This window comes from Cricetulus griseus, assembly GCF_003668045.3.
Source record: "Cricetulus griseus strain 17A/GY chromosome 1 unlocalized genomic scaffold, alternate assembly CriGri-PICRH-1.0 chr1_0, whole genome shotgun sequence".
Lineage (NCBI taxonomy): Eukaryota > Metazoa > Chordata > Mammalia > Rodentia > Cricetidae > Cricetulus > Cricetulus griseus.
The window spans coordinates 197,568,596-197,591,796 of NW_023276806.1; the positions used below are offsets into that span (position 1 = coordinate 197,568,596).

At 40.7% G+C, this 23,201-nt stretch overlaps 1 protein-coding gene across 2 annotated transcripts in view; it reads left to right on the forward strand.

Moving 5' to 3' along the window:
* Ube2h (ubiquitin conjugating enzyme E2 H) overlaps positions 1-23,201 on the forward strand; it is a 98,550-nt gene that overhangs the window by 43,379 nt on the left and 31,970 nt on the right. Inside the window, exons 2-5 of one of the 2 annotated variants that reach the window (XM_027391394.2) lie at positions 999-1,075; positions 2,449-2,523; positions 21,767-21,806; positions 22,925-22,977. In XM_027391394.2, coding sequence (XP_027247195.1) covers positions 999-1,075; positions 2,449-2,523; positions 21,767-21,806; positions 22,925-22,977 — 245 coding nt within the window. The remainder of the gene's footprint in view (positions 1-998; positions 1,076-2,448; positions 2,524-21,766; positions 21,807-22,924; positions 22,978-23,201) is intronic. The other variant, XM_027391395.2, reaches the window with a different exon arrangement.

Sequence of the window (23,201 nt, forward strand, 5' to 3'; positions counted from 1 at the left end):
ACCCTGTCTCAAACAAAAGAAAGCAAACTAAAAAATGTCATTAATGTAAAACTTGAATAAAAGAAAATTTAGGTTTTGAACTGGTGATAGAATCTGTTCTCCAAAGTACAGGTCCATGCATCACTGAACACTTTTTTCTGTTTCTTTTTTATCAATTTGTAGTGTCGGGGGCAGGGGAGATTTTAATCTTTTCCTTTGCATTTTCTTTTAATTGTGTGTTGAGATGGAAGCAGGGTATAGGTGTGTATGTATAGATGTATGCGTATGTGACTGAAGTGTCTGAAGAGGCCAATAGTCATCCAGTCAAATCCCCTGGAGTTGGAGTTGGAGGTCTTTTCGAGCCACCTGCCATGGTGCTGGGAATTGACTTGGGTCATCTTCAAGAACTGTGTGTGCTTAGTCTTACTGAGCCATCTTTGGACCTTTTCTTTGTTAGGGTATCTTCCCCTGTACTTTTCTAATAACATGCTATTTTTTAAAATTACCTTTGAGGGAGGGTGCTGGAAATTGAACCCGGGTTCTCATGCATGCTGCTCATGTGCACTGTCATTGGGGTGTATTCTGACCCAAGTTACTTTGTCCTTTCCTGTGCTGTCTCATTATGTAGTCTAAACCTAAAGATACATCCATCTAAAGGGTTTAGCGTTTGTTGGGAGCAAAAGAATGAGTGAAAACAAATGCCATAAATTTGCTCCCATTTTCCCTGTTTAAATTTGACACAAATCCCATGAAGTGATATTTTCCAAGTTTGCAGAGAGACACATGGTCAGAGAGTAAATTTATATTAGTAGCCTCTCTTGAATCCAAAGTTCATGCATATTCTTTTCATAAGGGGTATAAATTGTCTCTTAAACTACTAGAGTTGTTCTATACGTTTGATATTTTACCAAAAGTGCCTCAAGTTTGGTAACACTTGCAAGCTGGCAAGTCTCGGGTGTCACCTATGGCTCTTCCATGTGCTATGAAGCCTGTGTAATTTCCTTTACTTTTTACTTCAGCATTGAAAGCAAACATGAGGTTACAATTCTAGGAGGACTCAATGAATTTGTTGTCAAGTTTTATGGACCACAAGGAAGTAAGTACAGGTGTGGGTATGTGTTCTTTTTATAATCTTTGCTAGACAGTAGGACTATCAGCAGGTGCATGGCTTTGAAAAATAAGTTTTAACACTAGAACCATTGAGTGAAGAAATGTTTGTCATTCATGCACATATTCTCTCCCAGATTCTGGGTTCTGTAATGGATGGCTACGTAGGTGTTCCCTGGAAAATGTATATTCTGGTGTGTTTTGCTGGGGAGTGGGGGGAATTGGTTGAAGTAGGAAAAAAAGGAACATGACTGTCTCTTAAAGATAATTGAGTGGTGTTGAATAGAATCAAGTAAGTGATTTGCTTAACTCTGGATATTTTAAAGGAGAATGTGTGGTGTGATTTTGTTTTCTTGTACTAGTGATTGACCCCAGACTTTGTGCATGCTTGGGAAGTGCTCTACCACTGAATTATATTCCCTAGTCCTTTCTTTACTTTGAAAAGCTTATTTTTTTTATGTGGGTGAGTATTTTAGCCTATGTGTATGTGTGTGCACCATATATGTGTCTGGTGCCCTTAGAGGTCAGAAGAGGGCATCAGATCCCCTGAAATAGGAGTTACAGTTTGTTGTGAGCCACACGGTGGGTCTGGAAATTTAATTTGGGTCCTCTGCAAGAGCAACAAGTGCTCTTAATTCCTGAGTCATTTCTTTAGCCTCCATATTACTTTTTACTTTGAGGCAGAGTCTCACTAAGTTGTTCAAGCTATCTTGAAGTTACTCTAGTCCAGGTAGCTCTTGAACTTTGAGTCCTCATGCCTCAGCCTCCCAAATAAGTGAAGATGGAGTCTAATTAAAAACAGGCTAATTCTGATAGAACAAGCTTGTTCTATTAGACGAAGCCTAAAGAAAAGTGAATTAAGCCGGGCATTGGTGGCGCAAGCCTTTAATCCCAACACTTGGGAGGCAGAGGCAGATGGATCTCTGTGAGTTCGAGACCAGCCTGGTCTACAAGAGCTAGTACCAGGACAGCCTCCAAAGCCACAGGGAAACCCTGTCTCGAAAAACCAAAAAAAAAAAAAAAAAGAAAAAAGAAAAGAAAAAGAAAAATTAATTAATCTGAACATAGAGTACCTTCCTTGTTGATTGTACTTGGTCCTAGACTTTTTTCCCCCTTGAGACAGAATGTCATTTTATAACCCAGGCTAGCCTAGAACTCACAGCAATCCTATTGCCTTACCTTGTTGAATGCTAGCTAGCATTGCAGCTAAGTCACTATGTTCAGCTAGTTCCTGACTCTTTGAGGAATTAGTTGGAGGCCTTTTTCAGGAGAGAGAGGGATTTGATGTTCATTTAAACTTAGGTTTATTTTCTAATTTGAAGATACAATCCCAATGGATAATATGTTCTATTTCTGTTCCAGCACCATATGAAGGCGGAGTGTGGAAAGTTAGAGTGGATCTTCCCGACAAATACCCTTTCAAATCTCCGTCTATAGGTATGTGATGACTTGGTTCCTGTAAGACATTTCTGAACTCGAAGAGGAAATTAAAAATCTTATATTTTGTGAGAGATGATTAAGTCCTGAAATTTTTACTGAACTGAGGATTTATTTACTTACGTATATGATCTTTTGTCTGCATGTATGTCTGCACACCAAAAGAGGGCATGGGGTCTCATGGGACTATAGTTGGGAGCTCTCTTCAGAACTAATGCCTATTTTCCTGCAGTTTAGACTAACCCCTATTCCAGCATAAACTTTTTCTGAAGTTTTGCTTTGATCCCAGGCTTCCAAATTTCTGTATAGGGCAAACAGTGTGTTAAGATATGATGTAGTGTATTAAGGATGATTGCAAAACTAAGTTCTGTCAGAAGTTGCAGCCTTGCACTGGTCTCAAACCACTTTACTTCCTGTAGAATTTTATGTCTTAAAAATACTAAAGAGCACCTGCAGTTCTTTTTTTTAATATAGAATTTATTTATAAACAAATCCAACATTTATATTTACCTCTGACAAAGTTCTATGTTACCACATTCAAAAAATTTATTTACTTTTATGTGCATTGGTGTTTTGCCATGGGTGTCAGCTCCCCTGAACTGGAATTATGTGTAGTTGTGAGTTGCCATGTGGGTGCTGGGAATTGAACCCAGGTCCTCTGGAAGAGAAGTCAGTGGTCTTAACCACTGAGCCATCTCTACATCCCCCCACCCCCTTGTTCTCAAGCTGGGGAATTCTTAGTGTTCATTTGGACAGTAGGCTGCTCTTTACCTTCGGGTCCTTAGGTGGGTTTTTAACCCTGCAGCCACCCAGGAGATATTTATGGATAAAAAGATGAGAAATGACCTCAGTGCTGCAAGAGTCTACAAGTTGTAGAGATGGGGATGGTGGCAGGATAACTGTGAGGTCTGGAGTCTGACACAGCTCTCAGGTGTGCTGTACATTAGATCTATGCGGCTGGGGATCGAAGCCTTTCCACAGGTCCACTCCACAGTGGCAAAAGTAGGTGTCACTCTCTTCATAGGGCTCTTCTGCTCTGGCATCCTGATCCTGGTTTATTCATGTCTCTTAACTTCAGTGTTATTTCTTTCTATTGCAACATTTCAAAAATAGACTTTAGAATGTCATAAATATCTTATTTAAAGACAGAAAATTGGCATTCCAAGTATGGTTTTTGTTACCTCATATTGTTGCTTACAGGAAACTATAGGGCTTGTGGAAGCCAAGAGTAAATTAGGGAATGTAGCCTGTGCCATATAAATGTAGCTATTCCTCAAGCTTTAACCTGTTGTCTTAGGCAAAGGGTATATTTCACTGCAACTTTCTAAACTTTATCCTAAAAGACCTTTTCTGTTCCATTGCTGGGTTCAGATTTTGTCTGGATAGGTACTTCACCACTTGGCTGCATGCATCCCCTGCCCTAAAATAACTAAACTTAAAATATTGCTTATCTTCTACCTAATGACATGGTATGCAGTTGGTTAAGACAAATGACCAAATTAACATTCATAAGCCTTACTTTGCCTTTCTCTACACTTTTCAGAATTCGATACTCTGCAAATGAATATCGTCTCCCCTTGAGGAAGTTGATCTAGTTGAAATATTTGTACAAACTGTTCTTTCCTTCAAAGGAGGATTGCATAAGAGTTTTAATCAGTTTGTGAGGTGACCCATTTTCAGGTTGTCAACAATGTAATACTGTTAAGATGTACTTTAAGCATTTTTCAAAAGGAGTAGCTCATTTTAAAAAGGCAGGGCTTACTTTTTGAGTTGTATAGACATAGAAAAGCAGAAGGGAAAGATGAGGTAACTCAGTGTTCTTTTAAAATCTTTTCTCCCATAGTATCTGGTGTTTCTTGTGTTCTTGAGTTTATTTTAAGCTCTTAAATATGAAGGTGTGGAGTTGGGAGTTGTAGTGTAGAGGCAGAGTGCTTGCCTGGCATGTTTGAAGCCCAGAGTTCAGTCCCCAGCAGTGAAACAGATAAATAATAAACATCCTTTATGCTTACACTGTGTGTCTGCCTGCCTGTCTCTGTGTAGACTCGGATAGTCCTTCAATTTGTCCTTTTGCCTCAATCTCCTGATCTCAGGTGTATGCTATCAACCTTAGCTTAGATTTTAAAATATGAGTATATAATTAGTATGTGTTAAGTTAATGTGTGGCTGTGTATATACGTTGGTGTATCAAGGCCAGATGTCAGATGTCAGTCTCAGGTGGTGTTCTTTAGGAACTATCTACTTGGTTTTTGAGATAGTCTCTGTCACTGGGACCTAGGCTAGGTTGTCTGGCCAGTGAACTAGCTCCAGGGGTCTGCCTGCCTGTCTCTGCTTCTAGTGCTGGGATTAAAGCCCTGTACCATTTTGCAAAACAGTTCTGGTTTAATACTTCTTTTTTCATTGCAGATGTTTCTTGGCAAGCCTGTTAGCACTACTGCTAGCTATTAGTGACCATGTACAGTTATGTATAGTTTGGTATGCATGATTAACCATTTATCACTGGTTACCAGGGAGGAGTTCTGGACTTCGTTTTCATTTTTCCATAAAACTGATACTCATGTGATCTATGGTTTCCTTTCTAGAAAATAAGATACTGATCAGGATCTTATGTGGCACTCGTTTGTAGTTGCAGTTATTCAGTACCCTGAGATAGGAGGATTGCTTGAACCTACAAGTTTGACCCAACTTTCTAAAAAATAGAAAGCTGGGCAGTGTTGACACACACCTTTAATCCCAGCACTCGGGAGGCAGAGGCAGGTGGATCTCTGTGAGTTCAAGACCAGCATGGTCTACAAAGTGAGCTGTCCAGGACAGCCAGGACTGTTACACAGAGAAACCCTGTCATGAAAAACCAAATAAATCAGTAAAGGAAGGAAGGAAGGAAGTTGTTGCAACATAGCAAGTCCTCAATACATTCACATACATACATACATACATACATACATACATACATACATACACACACACACACACACACACACACACACACACACACACACACACACACACACACACACACACACACACACAGACACACACACAGACACACACACACACACACACACACACACACACACACACACGGGAGGGGGTGGGGGGTGGGAGATAGGGTTGGAGGCAGGATGGTCAGGATTCAAGGCCAGCCTGGGCTACATAGAATCCTGTTAGAATTAAGTTAATTCTTTGTGCTTATTGTTAACTGATTCATTAAAAACTCAAAGTATATGGTCACCCTTCTTGACATTAGGAAGGTTGGTAAGAATAGATGGGTATAAAGTACCAAATGTTCCTTAGATGATGTATAAAGAAGAGTTTTTTATTAAAAAGGCATGTTCTGTTGTCTTTACAAAGCTTTGGAGGTGTGAGGGCACAAATGGGAACTTTAGAAATATTCAAAATCCCAAATAATCCTCAGTGGATGCAGATGCTGTTTTAAGCTGAGAAGTTACTCCACGAACTCTTTCTGTACTTATCCAGACTCCATTTATTACCACGAGGAAGCTTCCACCAGTGCAAGAAGAAAGATATACAGGGCTGCATAGCTGAGTACATACTGTAGAAGGGCAGTACTGTGCATTTCAACAAAACTGTTGTGTATGAAATGCTTTATGAGTACTGGGTGTGGTGATAATACATCACTCTGGAGATAGACAGGTGGATCTGTCAGTCCAGTTTCAGCTTATTGTACATAGCTAGTTTCAGGCCAGCCAGAACTATGTAATAAGTCCCCAGACAACACCAAAATGTCTTATGTGTAGCCAAGAAGAGGAAAAAAATGTAGTAGTAATTGGTTGAGCCACAGTGTTCACGTTTTGTTTTGTTTGTTTGTTTGTTTTTTGAAAAGTGTATATTTGGTCAGTCGTTTTTATATTTCTTTTATATTTTTTTTTTTTTTTTTTTTTTTTTTTTTTTTTTTTTTTTTTTTTAAAAAGGCAAAGTAAACCAGGAATGATGTCACACACCTGTAGTCCCAGTACTTGGCAGCAGCAGAAGCAGAGGGATGAGGAGTTTGAGTTTGAGGTACCCCCTTGACTATGTAGTGTACTGTGTGTGCTGAGCCATAGCACAGGCTATCATCTAAGGAGGAGAGTTTAGTTTGTCAGACTTGTTAAAATCCTTCTTAAATTTCCTAATTGGATATATTTTTAGTTGGAAGCTACTCTGATGACCATATTTTTATGCTTGTGCCAGTGATTAAGGGCAGTGCATTTCAATGTTTTATTCACTGTACTCAGAAGTTACCTCACTGTTTTAGGACTGAAGTTTGATATTATGGCTAACTGTAGAATTTAGGATGGTTAATTGTATTTCATATGTGCCTAGATGGAAACAGTCTACAGTTACTCCCCCAGAACTAATGTGCGTAACTGAAGTCAGCAGTACATTTTCGAGATGGGGAGGAGTGTCAGTCATGAGAGATTTGGGGTTAGTCACTTTAACAAAGTTTTACGTGGGCCCCCACAATATTTGTACAAATGAGTCAGTTTTTGAGCTAAGGTACCAGTGAATGCTCAAGTATATATTGACGTATGTGTGGTGCTCCTACTGTGTTGCAGGTGCTGCTCAGTGCTGGTCACACTGAAGCCAGCAAGCTGCTCCCCTGGCAGATTCACAGTGACTGCTCAGTTTATGTAAAGAATTGATGTCATAGGACAGTAAATTTGGATTAGATATTTAATAATTCTAAGCCTCTCTAACCAAGTACATTCAAACTTAAAAGACAACCAGGCAAGAAGAATTCAAAAGTACTACTGCCCCAGGCTGGCTAAAAAATGAGGTGTGATTGGGGGTATGCTTAGGCAGGGGTGGTCACAGCGGGCTTTTTATGCTAGACTCATTGTTTAAATTTCATCTTAAATGTAATGGAAAGACCATTTAAAGGTTAGACTTTGGTTTTTAGTGATGGTTCTTCTGTGGAGAAGAGAGCAATGGATGGAAGCAGTTATTCCATTTGCTGTCAGAAAGATCCTGTTGTGGACAAGGAGATGCTGAGGTTGAGAAATTAACAGAAACCTGATGTGGGATCAAATATATCAGGAGGTGGAGGCAGGAGGATCAGAATTCCAAGGTCATCCTCAGCTGCCTAGAGAGTTCAGCACCAGACTGGGATATGGAGATAGATAGATAGACAGACAGACAGACAGACAGACAGACAGACAGACAGACAGACAGACAGACAGACAGACAGACACACACACACACACACACACACACACACACACACACACACACACACACACACACACAAAACTAAAACAAAAACCATCAAAAGGGAAGGGGTTTGGGTTTTATTTTATTTTCGTTTGGAGAGAGGATCTTGAACTCAGGAGAGAACTACCTGCCTCTGCTCTCCAAATCTAGGATTAAAGAAATACCACATACCAAGCTATGAAACAGACAAGATCTCACTGTGTAGCTCTGACTGGCCTGCAACTCACTATGTAGACCAGGTTGGCCTTGAACTCATACCCAGCAAATACTCAGGGCCTATTGCATTGAAGACTATTAGAATGAATGGGTTTCTCCTTAGTGTCACCCTAATGTCCAATTTGCCCTCTAAATCCAAAGGATTCTGTATCCACTGATTGAATCCCACTATGTACCAAAACCAATCTGAAATCTATTTCATCTATAAGGAAGGTGTACAGCAGTCTGTGAATGATAAAATGCACCTAATTGCAGAGCATATACATTGTATCGATTATAGGTAATCCAGAGATAACTGAAATACATGTGTCAGTTATGAAACCGGTGTGCTTGTGAAGCACTTGAGCTTTTGTGGGGTTTTGGACAGTAGTGGTCATGCCGCTGGGACAATTCCAACAAGGGATGCAGAGAAACAGCTGGATAGCAGATAGGCATTTTCTTCGGGAAGGGCTTGAATGTCAGAAAATCTTTGACAAGGATGAGACTGTAGGAGAGGAAATGTCTGGATGTGTGACTGAAGAGGCATTCCTGATAGTAGATATGGTGTGTCCTGGGAATATGAAGTGTTATAAGATCGATGAACAGGGTCTGGAGAGATGGCTCAGCGGTTAAGATTCTCAGCACCCACATGACAGCTTACAACTGTCTATAACTATGGTTCCAGGGGACCTAACACCTTCATACCAATGCACATAAAACAAAATTAAATAAATGATTAAAAATGATTGAGGAACAGTTATTGAGTAGAAACATAAAAAACAGAGGGCTGGATTATGGTCTTTATGATAATAAATAGGGGTGGGGCAGAGAGAGAACTCGGTATCAAGTACTAAAGTTGTCACAGAGAGAAGCCAGTTATTACTAAATTGGTCCAATTGACTTGACCCATGTCATATAAATTTATCTTGCTGCTTAGTAGAGTAGTGGAAATAGTACATTAGCTTTCCTGACCTTGCCTCTGTGTGCTACTTAAGAGGACTTGGCCATGTTCTTCCTGAAGTTGACGTCATAATGCCAGTTTAAATTCTGCCCTGAACCGTTCCTTTTTTGACTTTTTGGTTTTTTGAGAGAGGGATTCTCTGTGTAAGTTTGTAGACCAGGCTGGCCTGAACTCACAGAGATCCCTTGCCTCTGCCTCCCAAGTGCTTAAAGGTGTGCACCACAACCACCTGGCCCTTTTGTCACTTTTTTTTTTAATTTTATTTATTTATTTATTTATTTATTTATTATACAGTCTTCTGCCTGCATGCCAACAGAGGGCACCAGATCTCATTCAAGGTGGTTGTGAGCCACCATGTAGTTGCTGGGAATTGAACTCAGGACCTCTGGAAGAACAGTCAGTGCTCTTAACTGCTGAGCCATCTCTCCAGCCCCCTTTTGTCACTTTTAAAAAATGTTTTTGTTTATTTATCTTATTCATAATATTATGACATTTTCATACATGTATATAATAATTTCTATTTTATTACCCTGCTACCCCCTACACTCTACAACCCAAGAGAGCACAAGCCAGCCTCTCTTCTGCCTGAAACCATACCTAAAGGGTGTGGCCGCTACCACTAACAAGGCAAGATGCCACTACAGGCTTTTCTCCCTTCCTGTTCCCAGCTAGCTATCCGTGTGTGTGTCTGTGTGTCCGTCCGTCCATCTGTCCGTCCCACTGTGTTTCATGCAGGTATGGGAGCTTAGACACCTTAATAGTAGCTGTAGCACTGAAGAATGTCTCCATCCATGTTGATAATTTAACTTTGTATAACCCTTCACAGAGGGCTAGTGCTCCATGTGTCCCTCTCTATGACATGGTACTGTTGATGGATGCAGTCTTGTGGGGATGTAATCCTAGCCTAACTGCAGTAAGTTAACGACTGCAGCAGACACACATGCCCTGATGTCAGCCGCGTTCCACCCCACCATAGCCGCTCCTTTGCTCTGGCTCTCACAGGCTTTCTGCCCTACTTTGTTCCTTGAGCTTGAGGAGTGATCTAGATGTCCCAGTTATGGCTTGGACATTTGACAGTTACTTATCCTCAGTACTTTGGCTAGTTATAAGTCACTTTGACCACTGTAAAAAGAACCTTCTTGGGGTATAAATCTAATAGCATCACTAATTTATGGTCTTTTCTAACACAGTTATTTAGAAGGCAATTGGACAGGCATATCTTGACCACGCTAATTAGCAAAGCAACAGCAGTGGCTTCCTGACTATGACCTGTGGTTTTCCCAGCCACAGACTTTTGGCTAGGTTAACAGTACCAGACATGAATTCCCTCCTATGGAGCAGACATCAAATCCAATCAGAAAGTACTTGGTTGCTCCCATAACAAACTTGCCACTATTGCACCAGTAGTCTGTTCTTGCCTCAGCAAGACTGTTGATGACAGTTCTCTGCTAGTACCCTGAATAGCAACATAGCACCTTTGGACACTGTGAGGACTAACAAACAGGTAGGAAGCTTCTCATCAGTTCTAGCTTGATTTCTTCATGTCTTAAAACTAGAATGTGGTTGGTATCTACACAGTAGGCAGTAGGTGCCTACTAAATATAATATAGTTCTGGTGGGCAAACAAGAACAGCGGTAATTGAATGTTTTGTTTTGAAAGTCTCAGGAGAAGCCTCTGACCAGTAGGGAAGTAGTCTGTTCTTGGCACGAGGGTTTTCATTTAAAAACGCATGGCTTCTAGGCAATTCATTGTTACATAACCTTCCTGTTGGCTATATAAAAATTCCATCTTGTTGCTTGGGTGATCTTCACTTTTGTGCTGGCTATTCTGACATCTCTTTTGGTATTATGTCATTTATTTCTTGTTAAGATTTGATGTTAGCATGCAAACATGTAATCTTAGCTTCCCCTTTTTTAACCTATGATAAGGTTGATTTTTAGATTTATTTATGTGTCTGTATGAATGAATACCATCTGGTGTAGGTGCTTGCAGAGGCCAGAAGAGGGTATTAGATGCCTTGGAACTGGAGTTATAGGCAATTGTGAGCTCCCCAATGTGGGGGCAAGGAGCCAAATTTGGAAGAACAGCAAAGGCTTTTAACACTGAGCTGTTTCTCCAGTCCAATTTCTTTTTCCTTTGAACTGAAATTCTTTTTTAAAAAGTGTTAGGTCAAGCTGGCACACATCTTCAGTCCCAGCACTTGGTGGGCAGTGGCAGGCAGATCTTTGTGAGTTTGAGGCCAGCCTTATCTACAAAGCAAGTTCCAGGAAAACCAGAGCTACACAGAGAGAAACCTGTCTTAGTTCCCTTTGAAAGGCATGTTCACGTCACTTAAGATTTGTTTATATTTCTGGGTTTGGTGAAAGCCCTGTTGTTGACAGGCACTTTAGAGATGGTCTCATTTAGTTGCCTCTTAAGGCTAAGATGTAGCACCATAACTAGTTGCCAAATCTGTGAGAGTTTGTAATATCTATTGGAGTATTGTAGATTCTATTTTCACTATGATGAGATTATATAAAATGTAGTATCAACATCAGAATCCTTCACAGACTTTGACATTTCCAAAAAGAAGTGGTTATGGAGGGCTGGAGAAATATAGCTCAGAGGTCCTGAGTTTAATTTCCAGCAATCACATGGTGGCTCACACCATGTATAATGAGATCTGGTGCCCTCTTCTGACCTGCAGACAAACAAGTAGGCAAAACATTACATACATACATATATACATAATACATACATACATACATACATACATACATGCATACATAGTAAGTAAATACTTTTTTTAAAAGTGGTTATGGGCGTTGGAGAGATAGTTCAGTGGTTAAGAGCACTTGCTGCTCTGGCAGAATACTAGAGTTTGGTATCCCATATCCATGTTGAACAGCACACAATTGCCTGTAACTGCAGCTTCAGGGCATCCCAGTGAATTTGGGCATCTGTGAACACAGTCAAACACATAAAGTAGTAAGTTTTTTTTGTTTGTTTGTTTTAGCTGAGTAGTGGTGGAGGTGCACTCCTTTAATCCCGGCACTTGAGAGGCAGAGGCAGGCAGATCTCTGAGTTCAAGGCTAGCCTGATCTACAGAGCCAGTTCCAGAACATCCACGGCTGCACAAAGAAATCCTGTCTCAAAAAACAAACGAACAAAAAAGAATCTTTAAAAAAAAGTGGTGTTTGTGTATGGTGAAAGAGTTTAGTTTAGGATGCAAACAATAGCATAAAATTATTTAGCTGGGCATGGTAGGGCACACCTGTAACCCCAGCACTTCAGAGGCTGAGGCAAGAGGGTTGTAAGTTTGAGGCTAACCTGGTCTCCATACTGAGACCTTCTTTCAAAAAAGAAAGGAAAGACTGGGAGAGGGCGGTAACTTGCTTAAGCTCATTAAACTGAAATTAAGTTCTTTTTGTTGTTTTGTTTCTTGAGGGTGCTGGAGATTTGAACTCAGGGCCTAGTGCATGCTAAGCACTTTTAACACCTAGCCTTTGAATTTGTTTGTTTTCTTGAGACAGGGTCCCACTGTGTAACTGTTCTGGAACTTTGTAGATCAGGCTGGCCTCTGATTTGCACTATCTCCTGCTCCCCACATTGTAGGTTCTAGACACCAGTACATACCACCATTGCCAGTTTCTAAAACTACCATTATTGTGTACTTACAGTATGCCAGTTATTGTTTGGATGCTTTTTACTATGCTACTTGTTTCATGTTCCTGACATCCCTCTAATGTGTGGATGACATTACTTAATCTGGTTTTGGGAATAAGGAACTAGGAAGGCAAAGAAATCAAGTAACTTGAGTCTAAGCTTTTAACTATGACTTCAAGATTGTTAGAGCCAGGTGTGGTGGTGTACTCCTTCAGAATCCCAGCATTAGGAGGCAGTGGCAGGCAGGTCTCTGAGTTTGAGGCCAGTCTGGGCTACATAGCAAGTTCTGGGCTAGTCAGAGTTATAGTGTGAGACTTGTCTTTAAAAACGAAAAGGGAAAAGAAGGTTGGAACCTTGAATTTTTGTACTGTCTTCCTGCTGCTATGAGAGTCCTTCCAGATTTCTCAGTATAACTAGATGAATGAATAGGACACTGGAAGATAAATACAGAGATGGAAGGAGGTTAAAAATGAAACAATAGGCAAGTAGGCTAAAGGTTTTGATAACTTAATAATTTGGTACAAGAGTTGTGCTGTTGAAGAACAACCCTTTTCTTAGTTATAAATGAACTTTTCTTGTCCGTCTAGCCCTCAGATTCTAAATTCTGAAAGAAAGAAAGAAAGAAAGAAAAAAAGAAAGAAAGAAAGAAAGAAAGACAAAAAAAAACAGAAACAGATGAGTTTAGAGCTCCTGAAACTCGCATAGGATCAGTTCAAAAGTTTCCATGACACAGGACTTTGCTTGGTTCCTCACCTGAAAAGAGCCCAGGTCCGTCTCTCCTGAGTGGGGATTTCTGCCCAGGTGCAGATACCCAGGCTGGGCCTGTCTGTCTCAGGTAAGATGAAAGTCTGAAATGAGTGTCAGGACACAGAGTTTTTCTTGTCGTACTGGGAATTGAACCCCGGACTTCATACTTGAATAAGCAGAAGCTCCGCCACCAAGCGGAGTTTCAGTGGGTTTTTTAACAATTTGTGTTCTCAGCCCCTAAATGTAGTTTAAATACCTGCCTTAAAAGCAGAGTGCTTAGTTTTGAGTCGTCTGTTTTCTGAGAACATTTGTGTAGGCATATGTATCCTAACATCAAAGTAAATGTTTTCACTTACTATTTTCTCATAGGAATTGATACACTTACAGCTGAATTGCATCAGCCATACAACAAACATCAAGCACTTCAGTCCTGGCTCACTCTGTCCCTGGGATAGAGCCACTTTTACTTCTGGCATTTCCCCCCTTGTCTTCGATCCTTAGTCATTTGTCTGGCCTTGCATTTCATCAAGGTAAATCTGGCAGAATTTCCAAATAGGGGATTGGCCTCAGGATATTTCTTCGCCCATGGATTTGGTCATTACTAAGTCTGCTAGCAATTAGAATGTTAAGGACCCATAAAGATTTTTTAAAAATACGTTCAAGGAGTAGAACACTTGCCTAGTGTGCATGGGACCCTGAATTCAGGCTCTAGTGCTCCTTTTCCTGGTCTCTGTCTCTAGGACTTGCTGCTTCTACTTACCATGTTTCCATAAAAGCTGTTTTCAAAATACATTCTCCTAAAATATCTTCATAATAGTTTCTGGTCAAATGGAAACAAGTTTTGGGGAAATTCTCTTGTTGCAGACATACTCCTTAGTGTGGTGACAGCTTTGCCAAAAGGAAGGAAACCATGCCAGGACAAACACGCTCAGGCCTGAGAACCTTCCTTCTCTGAATTCCTAGTTTGTTCTTTCCCAGTCGTCTCTTTTCCAAACTCAGAAGTTTCATTGTTGGCATCATTGTCCAGAATATAAATGGCTTTGCCAGAAACTCTGCACACAGCTTATCCAAGAACAAACATAAAGGAAATAATGTTCCTTTTTAGTGATTGGCTTTGGGTTTTATTTTGTTTTTTAACAATTTGAGCTGAGCATGGAAGCATATTCCTATAATCTGTGTACTTGAGAAGCAGGAGGATTATTACAAGTTCAAGGCCAGCCAAGGCTTCATAGACCATGCCTGAAGCACACACTTCCATGTTCATATTCTCCTTACCCTCCAAAAGCCTGAGCTACCCTTCCAGCATTAGGTTGTTTATGGAGGGAAGGATCCAGAAGGAGTTGGGAGTGGGGAGTAGGGTGAAGATGATCAAAGTGCACTTTATATACATGTAAGAAATCCTCAAGAAACTAAATTTTCAGAGAAACATTATTTTTTTCTTTTGGTTTTTCGAGACAGGGTTTCTCTGTGTAGCTTTGGAGCCTATCCTGGCACTCACTCTGGAGACCAGGCTGGCCTCGAACTCACAGAGATCCGCCTGCCTCTGCCTCCCGAGTGCTGGGATTTAAGGAGTGTGCCATCAACGCCCGGCACGAAACAATATTTTAAAATAAAAGCCTGCAATAGGAAGACGTTTCTGTAGTCTGAGGGTTTCTCAGGTAGTGTTGGTCTGTTAGTACCTGGTCCTTGAAGGCAAGGTTGTCAGTTGATATCGCTCACTTTGGAATTGTCAGTGGGTTTTGTGCTCTCTGTGGTTAGTGTAGCACTCTGCTAGTTATCTATCATGTTCTAGAATGTTCTACTTAGTGGTGCTGTCTTACAAAGTCACTTTCTTTTAAGGACTTCACTGGACATTCCCTTTTAGGTCCTCTGTTCTTAGAGCTTTAGACACTGTTAATAAATCCTAGATTTTTGGCACCTATAGGACCTCTAGAAATAGAATAAGAATGAGGGTTTTAGAGATGAAATGGTACAGCTGTTTATCTTCGAAGATGAAAAACAGACCCATGTTTGGAAGTGAGGTGACTGGCCCGGAGTCTACAGTTAGTAGCAGGGTCAGGGCTAAAACCTGCGATCCATTTAGTAATTGCATGTGCTTCTGCCCTCTTTCTTAGAACTCTGATAATGTTCATTCTTTATTTTTATTTTGTGTACATTGGTTTTTGCCTTCGGGTATGTTTGTATGAGGCCATTGGGTCCCCTGGAACAGGAGTTACAGACAGGTGTGAGCTGCCATATAGGTGCTGGGAATTGAACCCGGGTCCTCTGGAAGAGCAGTCAATGCTCTCAACTGCTGAGCCATATCTCTAACCCCTGAGGGTGCTGAGGGTGTTAATTCTTAGCAGCATACTCGATGCTAGGCTCTAGGCTCCAAATCTTTTGTTGATAAAGTATATTTATGAAGTTTTTGGTCCTTTCATTTATTTCAAGTACTGAAGGTACAGGGAGCCTATTGACTGTCCTTCAACAAGCCTTTCTTGTTTGCTTTTTGAGAGCCATTTGTTTAAAAACAATATGTTGGGCTGGAGAGATGGCTCAGAGGTTAAGAGCACTGACTGCTCTTCTAGAGGTCCTGAGTTCAATTCCCAGCAACCACATGGTGGCTCACAACCATGAGATCTGGTGCCCTCTTCTGGTGTGCAGATACATATGGAAGCAGAATGTTATATACATAATAAATAAATAAAATCTTAAAAAAAAAAACAATATGTTGCCCCAGACTGATAGCTGGGAAACCAGCATGGGACTGATCCAGACCCCAGGAACCTGGGTGTCAGTGAGGAGGCCTCAGAAATCCTGGGGCCTTCTGTAGTAGATCAGTACTTAATCCCTAGCATAGGTGTGGACTTTGGGAGCCCATTTCACCTAAAGGGATACTCCCAAGACACACGGGGATGGGCCTAGGTCCTATCCCAAAGGATGTGACAGACCCTGAAGACCTCTCCCTATGGAGGCCTCACCCTCCCTGGGGAGCAGAAAGGTAGGTAGGGTTTTAGTTGGGGGGGGGTGGTGGTAGGGGAGGAGGGGAGGGAGAGGGAACTGGAATTGACATGTAAAACAATCTTGTTTCTAATTCAAATAAAAATGGGAAAAAAAAAAAACCCAATATGTTGAGACACTAGTTTGGGTGGTTTGACATCCCCCTCTTAATGAAAGCTAGTGTCCTCTCTCTGCCCCCACATCTAGACTTTTGTCCCGTTCCCCCACCACCACCCCGAACTTCAGCTTATGTCTTCGATGATCTTCAAAAGTATAAATGAAGCAAACTTCTGGTGCACTTTTCACCTGGCTTTCACTATCATAGGTGTTCTTAGGTACCAAATGCTAGTCATACGCACTCTTTCCTGGTCCCAACTGAAAATTGCAACCTCTGCTCCTCGCCTTCCTATTTTTTTCCCTTTCCTAATACTAGCCACCTTCTAATCCAGCATGTGCTTGCTGTACAGAGCTCTTCAGGCAAGTCCTATCTGTAGTCAGTGTGGGGAGCTTTTGTTTCACCAGTGCTCACTGCAGGTTCTAGCAGAAACAGGATGTTAAGTACCAAGAGCATCTTTGGATTATTAATAGTAGCCATACTTAGTTAAAACATAGTGATTCAGTCTTATTTCCTGTTCATTGGAAAGTGTGTAGGCTGTGGGGGTAGTTAGTTGTAGAATACTCAACCTCATATGTGTGAGACCCTTGCTTTAATCCCAGGATGTAGAAGGCAGAGAAGCATTGCAAAATTGAGGCCAGGCTCTAAAATCCTTTGTGATTGAGATAATAGTATGTTCTTAAAGGTAACAGATCTTGAGGACCATGTACTTCACAAGCTGAGGGGGTTTTGGTCTTTTTTTTTTTTTCTTTTTGTAATGGATTTTGTTTTATTTAAACAAGAGGATATTAAGATATGAGATCTCAGAATAGTTTGCTTTTGTTTTATTGATCATTTTCCTTTAGAAGATTCAGCACTAGTTAACACACGAATAGTTAAATCTATTTTAAAAACTTGATATTGATGGGCTAGAGAGATGGCTTAGCGGTTAAGAGCACTGACTGTTCTTCCAGAGGTCCCGAGTTCAATTCTCAGCAACAACATGGTGGCTCACAACCATCTGTAATGAGATTTGGTGCTCTCTGCTGGCACACAGGCAGAAGACTATACATAATAAATAATTTTAAAACAACCAAAAAAACCTGATATTGAGCCTTGCAGTGGTGGCACATGCCTTTAGTCCCAGCACTTGGGATTCAGAGGCAGTTATATCCTGTGAGTTCGAGGCCAACCTGGGCTTCAAAGTAAATTCTGGGCTAGCCAGGACTGTTGTACAGAGAAACCCTGTCTTGGAAAAAACAAACAAATGAGAGAAAAAAAAAAAAAAAGCAAGGGGGTGGGGGAATGAAAAGACACACTTAATATTGTTTCTGTTTATTTGAATGGTTGTTAACTATTAATATTAAACATGATAGAAATCCAAGAGAACCAGGAAGGAAACATAGAAATACTGGAGCTAACACTCAGACGCTTGGCACTTGTGGGCTTTTCACACTGTTCTATCCTTGTTTGGTTCTGAGGGGGTGGAGAAAGGATAGAATTTTGAAAATACTACTGCAAAAGTGTTTCAACGGAGAATTCTGCATTCTTAACCTTTGAATATATTTGCTTCCAGCTTATCTATGTGCACACTTGCTGTTTTGTTTTTTTAAGGCAAAAATACCCAAGCACTCTGTCTCTCCTTAAAGATTTATTTTTATTTTGTATGTAGGAATGTTTACCTATGTAAAAATGTATGTTTGTGTATTGTGTGTGTGTGCATTGCCAGAAGAGATCAAATTCCCTGGAACTGGCTGTCACATGGGTGCTGGGAATTGGACTTGAACCTAGGTCCTCCGGAAGAGCAGCCAGTGGTTTGGTTTGGTTTGGTTTGGTTTTTTGAGACAGGATTTCTCTATGGATTTGGAGGCTGTCCTGGAACAAGCTCTTGTAGCCCAGGCTGGTCTCGAACTCACAGAGATTCGCCTGCTTCTGCCTCCTGAGTGCTGGGACTCTTTAGGTGTGCACCACCACCACCCAGCAACCGGTGCTCTTAATCACTGAGGTTCCCTCCAACCCCTACTTTGTCTCTTTTTATTTACTTAGTTTTTTCTTATTTTATGTGTATATATTTATGTGTGTGCCAAGTGAGGCCAGAGGATGTCAGGTCTCCTGGAGCTGGAGTTACAGGTAATTGTGAGCTGCCGTGTGGATGCTGGGAACTTGAACTCGGGTCTTTAGCAATAGCAGCATCTGCTCTTAACTTCCGAGCCATCTTTCCAGCCACCTTTGTCTCTCTTTAAAAGGAATATTTAGTGCTGCATAAAATCTCTCTGCTTTTAGAGACAGGGTTTGACTGTATTACCTAGGTTGGTCTCAGACTTGAAATGCTGCTTCAGCCTCCTGATGACAGGCGTGCAGCACTACCCTAAGCAGGTCAAGTAATCAGGAACCATCTGCTCCCCGGTCTGTGTTTCCATGTCCACTGCAGCCATGGCTCTGTAGCCTAGTTAAAATACCTTTGCAACTTTGATATATATGGTTCAATAGAATTTTCTCCTAAAGCACAGAGCATAAATATTAATTTATTATCATTTAAGTAGTACTGTATTATCAACTCAGTCTGTTATGTGGTTTTGACTTGTTTAACAAGCATTTTTAATTTTTTTCTGTGGCAAATTTATACATGTGTAACTTATATCTTTATTATAGCTACTCCCCGCACTCATTCCTTCTGCTCTTCCCCAAAATTCCCAGTGTGCTCCCCCTACCCCACCCCCGCTTTATGACCTCTCATGTCCAGAAGTTAGTACGTTACCACAGTGCTCCTCGCCCTCCTCCACCTCTTAACATTCTTCTGCCACCTTGGTGTGGGTCCTTGGGGTTTGATATGTCGTCCAATTTAGGGCTAAGTGTTCGAGTAGTCACCATTTGCATTAACTACTGTCCACTGGAGAAAGTTCCCTTGAGAAGGCTGACAGCTTCACACTAATCTGGGTATAAACAAATATTTAGAAGGCAGCTTGAAACTTAACTTTAGATCTCTCCAAGTGGACGCATTGGTCTAGTTCACTATGCTTGGCTGCATAGATCCCAAGTCCGTGGGTATTCTGTTCTTTAGTCCCATCTGTAGGACTTGAGGGTTTTTAGTTGTTTTTTTTTTTTTTTAATCCCCTCAGAGACAGGTTTTCTCTGTACAGTCCTGGCTGTCCTGGAACTTGCTCTGTAGACCAAGTTGGTGCCAAATTCAGAGATTGACCTTCCTCTGCCGCCAGAGTGCTGGGATTAAAGGTGTGCACCATCACCCCCAGTCTGGGTTTTTAGTTGACTTTTAAAAAAATAATTTATTTTATTTCATGTGCATTGGTGTTTTATTTGCATGTATGTCTGTATTCGGGTGTCAAGTCCCCTGAAACTGTAGTTACAAACAGTTGTGAGCTACCATCTGGGTGCTGGGAATTGAACTCAGATCCTCTGGAAGAGAGAGAGCTCTTAACCCCTGAGCCATCTCTCCAGTCTTCCCCTCCACCTTTTAAAGATGCCTCACTGTGTAGCCCTAGTTTACCTGGAACCTCACTATGTATGCCAGGCTGGCCTCGAACTCAGAGATCCTCCAGCTTATACCTCTGTATAGTGCTGGAATTAAAGGTGTGCACCAGCCCTGCCTAAATGTTACAATGTTAACTTACAGTATTCTCAAAGCTTAACCTGGATGTGTATGTTATTAACATGTTATTAACCCTAGGAAAAAATTTTCCTTTTATAATATGAGCACTTCTATTAGCTTGGGATATCTTTTAAGCATCCCTAATTTTCCTTAATGAAAAATTAATATTGGTGCAGCCTTTTACACCAAAGTTATTTATATATATTACAGGACTGTCTTAACTGTAATCGTAGATAAAGCCTTAAACAGTTGGAAGTTGCAATATTAAAGTCCTAAAGATGAATTAAAGAGTAGAATTGTTATTTGGAATGTCTAGAGCAGAGTGTGAAGTGCCCATGCTTTTGTGTTCTTATCCTAATTTGAGGGATGTTGTAAGGTTTTGGGAAGTCACTTTAGGCTCCTCCTGAGTTTGTGGCATCTATTTCCATACTCTGTCTTCTCTTTCCATGTGTGCTCTCTGATTGTGTCCATATTTCCTGTGTACAGCAGTTATTTCTTCTTGTCTCTTGGCTTGCTGCTACAGTAACTTCTGGGAGAATAGTGTACAGTCTCATTTTTGTACACTAACTAAATGACTGCCAAGTAGACGCTGACAAGCATATTTGGAAGGACCAATCAAACTGTAGGAAAGGGATGAGAGGGTAGTGTGGGGACAGTGGGGGAGAGTCATCCTAGAGGAACTTGTTGAAAGTGACAGACAGGACAACACAGTCCTAGTAGGGAAACATGGTAATACTATGGTACAATGAAGAGCTTTGAGTTTCTGCTTAGGATATTGTTGTTTGCATTAGTAAGTTTAAAATGAATAAATTCCTCCTTGGGATTTGAGCAGCAATTTTGTTGTTGTTGTTGTTTTCTTTTCTTTTTTCCAAGAAAGGATTTCCCTGTGGCTTTGGAGGCTGTCCTGGAACTAGCTCTTGTAGACCAGGCTGGTCTCAAACTCACGGAGATCCTCCTGTCTCTGCCTCCCGAGTGCTGGGATTAAAGGCGTGCGCCACCACCACCCAGCTAGCAATAAATTTTTAAGTTGATGCTTTTCTCTAGGAATAAATTTTAAAAGTTATCCTCTAGCAGATTCAGCTATTTTTCCCCCACCCCACCCCCATCCCTTTGGTTTTTCTAGACAGGGTTTCTCTGTGGAACAGCCCTGGCTGGCCTCAAACTCACAGATATATATGCCTGCCTTTGCCTCCCAAGTGCTGCAGATTCAGCTTTCTTAGAGAATATGTTTTTAAGTCCTTGCCATATTGCTTGGTTGCCCCAATTTTAATCAGAATTGACTGAGTGTATAGACTCACAAGAGCTGCTTTAGTTACGGCTCTTGTGACATTTTGTGGTTTGAAAGTGGTATTCTTCTAACTTAAGCAGCGTCATTCATGTTCCACTGTGTGGCCAAAGGATACTTGTACATATGCTTCCAAAGTGCAAGTGTGGACCTCCAGTAAGGCTCCAACAGTTCAACTGCTTTGAACATTTCTTAGCTTCCATTGTGGCACTAGTTATAAATTATTTAATATTATATATTCTGTTTTGACAAGTTCCTTCATGTTTCAGAAGATAGTTGCTTTTAAGATTATCTTATACAAAAAGCTGCATGGTCCCAAAGTTTGTGTGCTTTTTATAGAACTTTGTGTTTTAGTTAGTTGGGGTGAAAATAATTTTACAAGTATCCAAAGATCTAAGGCTGAAAGTAACAATTTGAGTGTTGCCTCCATTTCCAATCCTAAAATGGTCTCCAGTACTGACAAGTTAAAATTCGATGTTCTCTGCATACTTTGTGCTGCTAATTAACATCTCTTTTTGCAGGATTCATGAATAAAATTTTCCACCCCAACATTGATGAAGCGTAAGTAACTATTTAAAAATGTTTAAATTTTAGCAGCAGCTGTTCTTGATTTATTAGAGGTCATCTCTCTTTCACTGTTGGGGAGGCAGCACTGTATGGATGGTCCTAGGGATGTGATCGTCTAAGCCATTTTTGAGCTTCCAGTGCAATTGTCGATTGTACTGTTCCCATTTTCCCATTTTCATGAGTAGGCCTTTTCATTTCTTTTGATATCCAGCTGAAATAATCCACATCTCAGTCTTACGTATAGGCCCAACTCAAAGACCTTTGTCAGCATATGGATTTACTGTCAGCCCTTAACATGTTTCTTAGTTCTTGAGACAAATATGAATGATAATAATTTCATTTTAGTTGATCTTAATTATCTGTTTCTTAAGGACTGTTAGCCTGTCTTGTCCTTCTAGTGCTGGTTATCTGGACTATACTCTTTTCTTTGTCCAGCTTCAGTTTGTGCTGTCTCAACAACTGCATAGATTTTTGTGAACCTTGTATGTGTAGGTTACATGTCTACATTGTGTCCCTTAATCTTCAGTACTTTGTGTATCCACCATCCTAATGACAGGATGTTCTCTTAGGTAACCCCAGTAAAGTAGATTCAGGAATTTAGTATGATGCAATACTTTTTATCTAGTCTGTAGTGCAGTAATGTCAGACTCATGCTACCTTTAGTTGTCAAGTTCCTGAAATAACTTTAATCAGGATCAGTTCCTCAATTTGTGTCTGCTATAAAGTTAAGGTTTTAAGAAATGAAGTTATTGTAAATTAATTAATCTTTAATTTGTGTTTGTCTGCTTTCCTTAGGAGACTCAGAATATGCACACACTTGACTATATAGTGAAATTCTGTCCTCGGGGAATCATAGGTTTATCTACCCTTGTTCCTTGGGTTAATTCTCAACACCTGGTTCAGGTGTTTTCTTCTTCATATGGTTGCTCTTGTTCCTTGTTGGCTGTAAAGGAGGCACAAAAGAGCTTGTAAATACCTGTGCTTCTCATCTCCCTATTCTCACCTGCATCTTACAGGATGTTACAAAGTGTTTTTTGATAAAATTAGCTGCCAGAAACATGCAACTAGATTTCTAATTTTTTAAAAGTGCCATTTTTTTTCATCTGTTTCAGGTCAGGAACTGTGTGTCTAGATGTAATTAATCAAACTTGGACAGCTCTCTATGGTGAGTTTGGCCATGGAATATTTTTTGGAGATACTGAGACATTGCTTCAAAAGAATGTTGTTTGGCTTTTCTTCAGTGGTTAATGTGTTGTGTTGGGATTGGGAAAGAATTCTGAGGGGCTGCGTATGAAGGTTTGCTCGATGGAAAAAAATGGGGGGGTGGTGGTTAGGGAGATGGCTCAGTGGTTAAAAGCACTTGCTACACAAACAGGAAGACTGGACTCT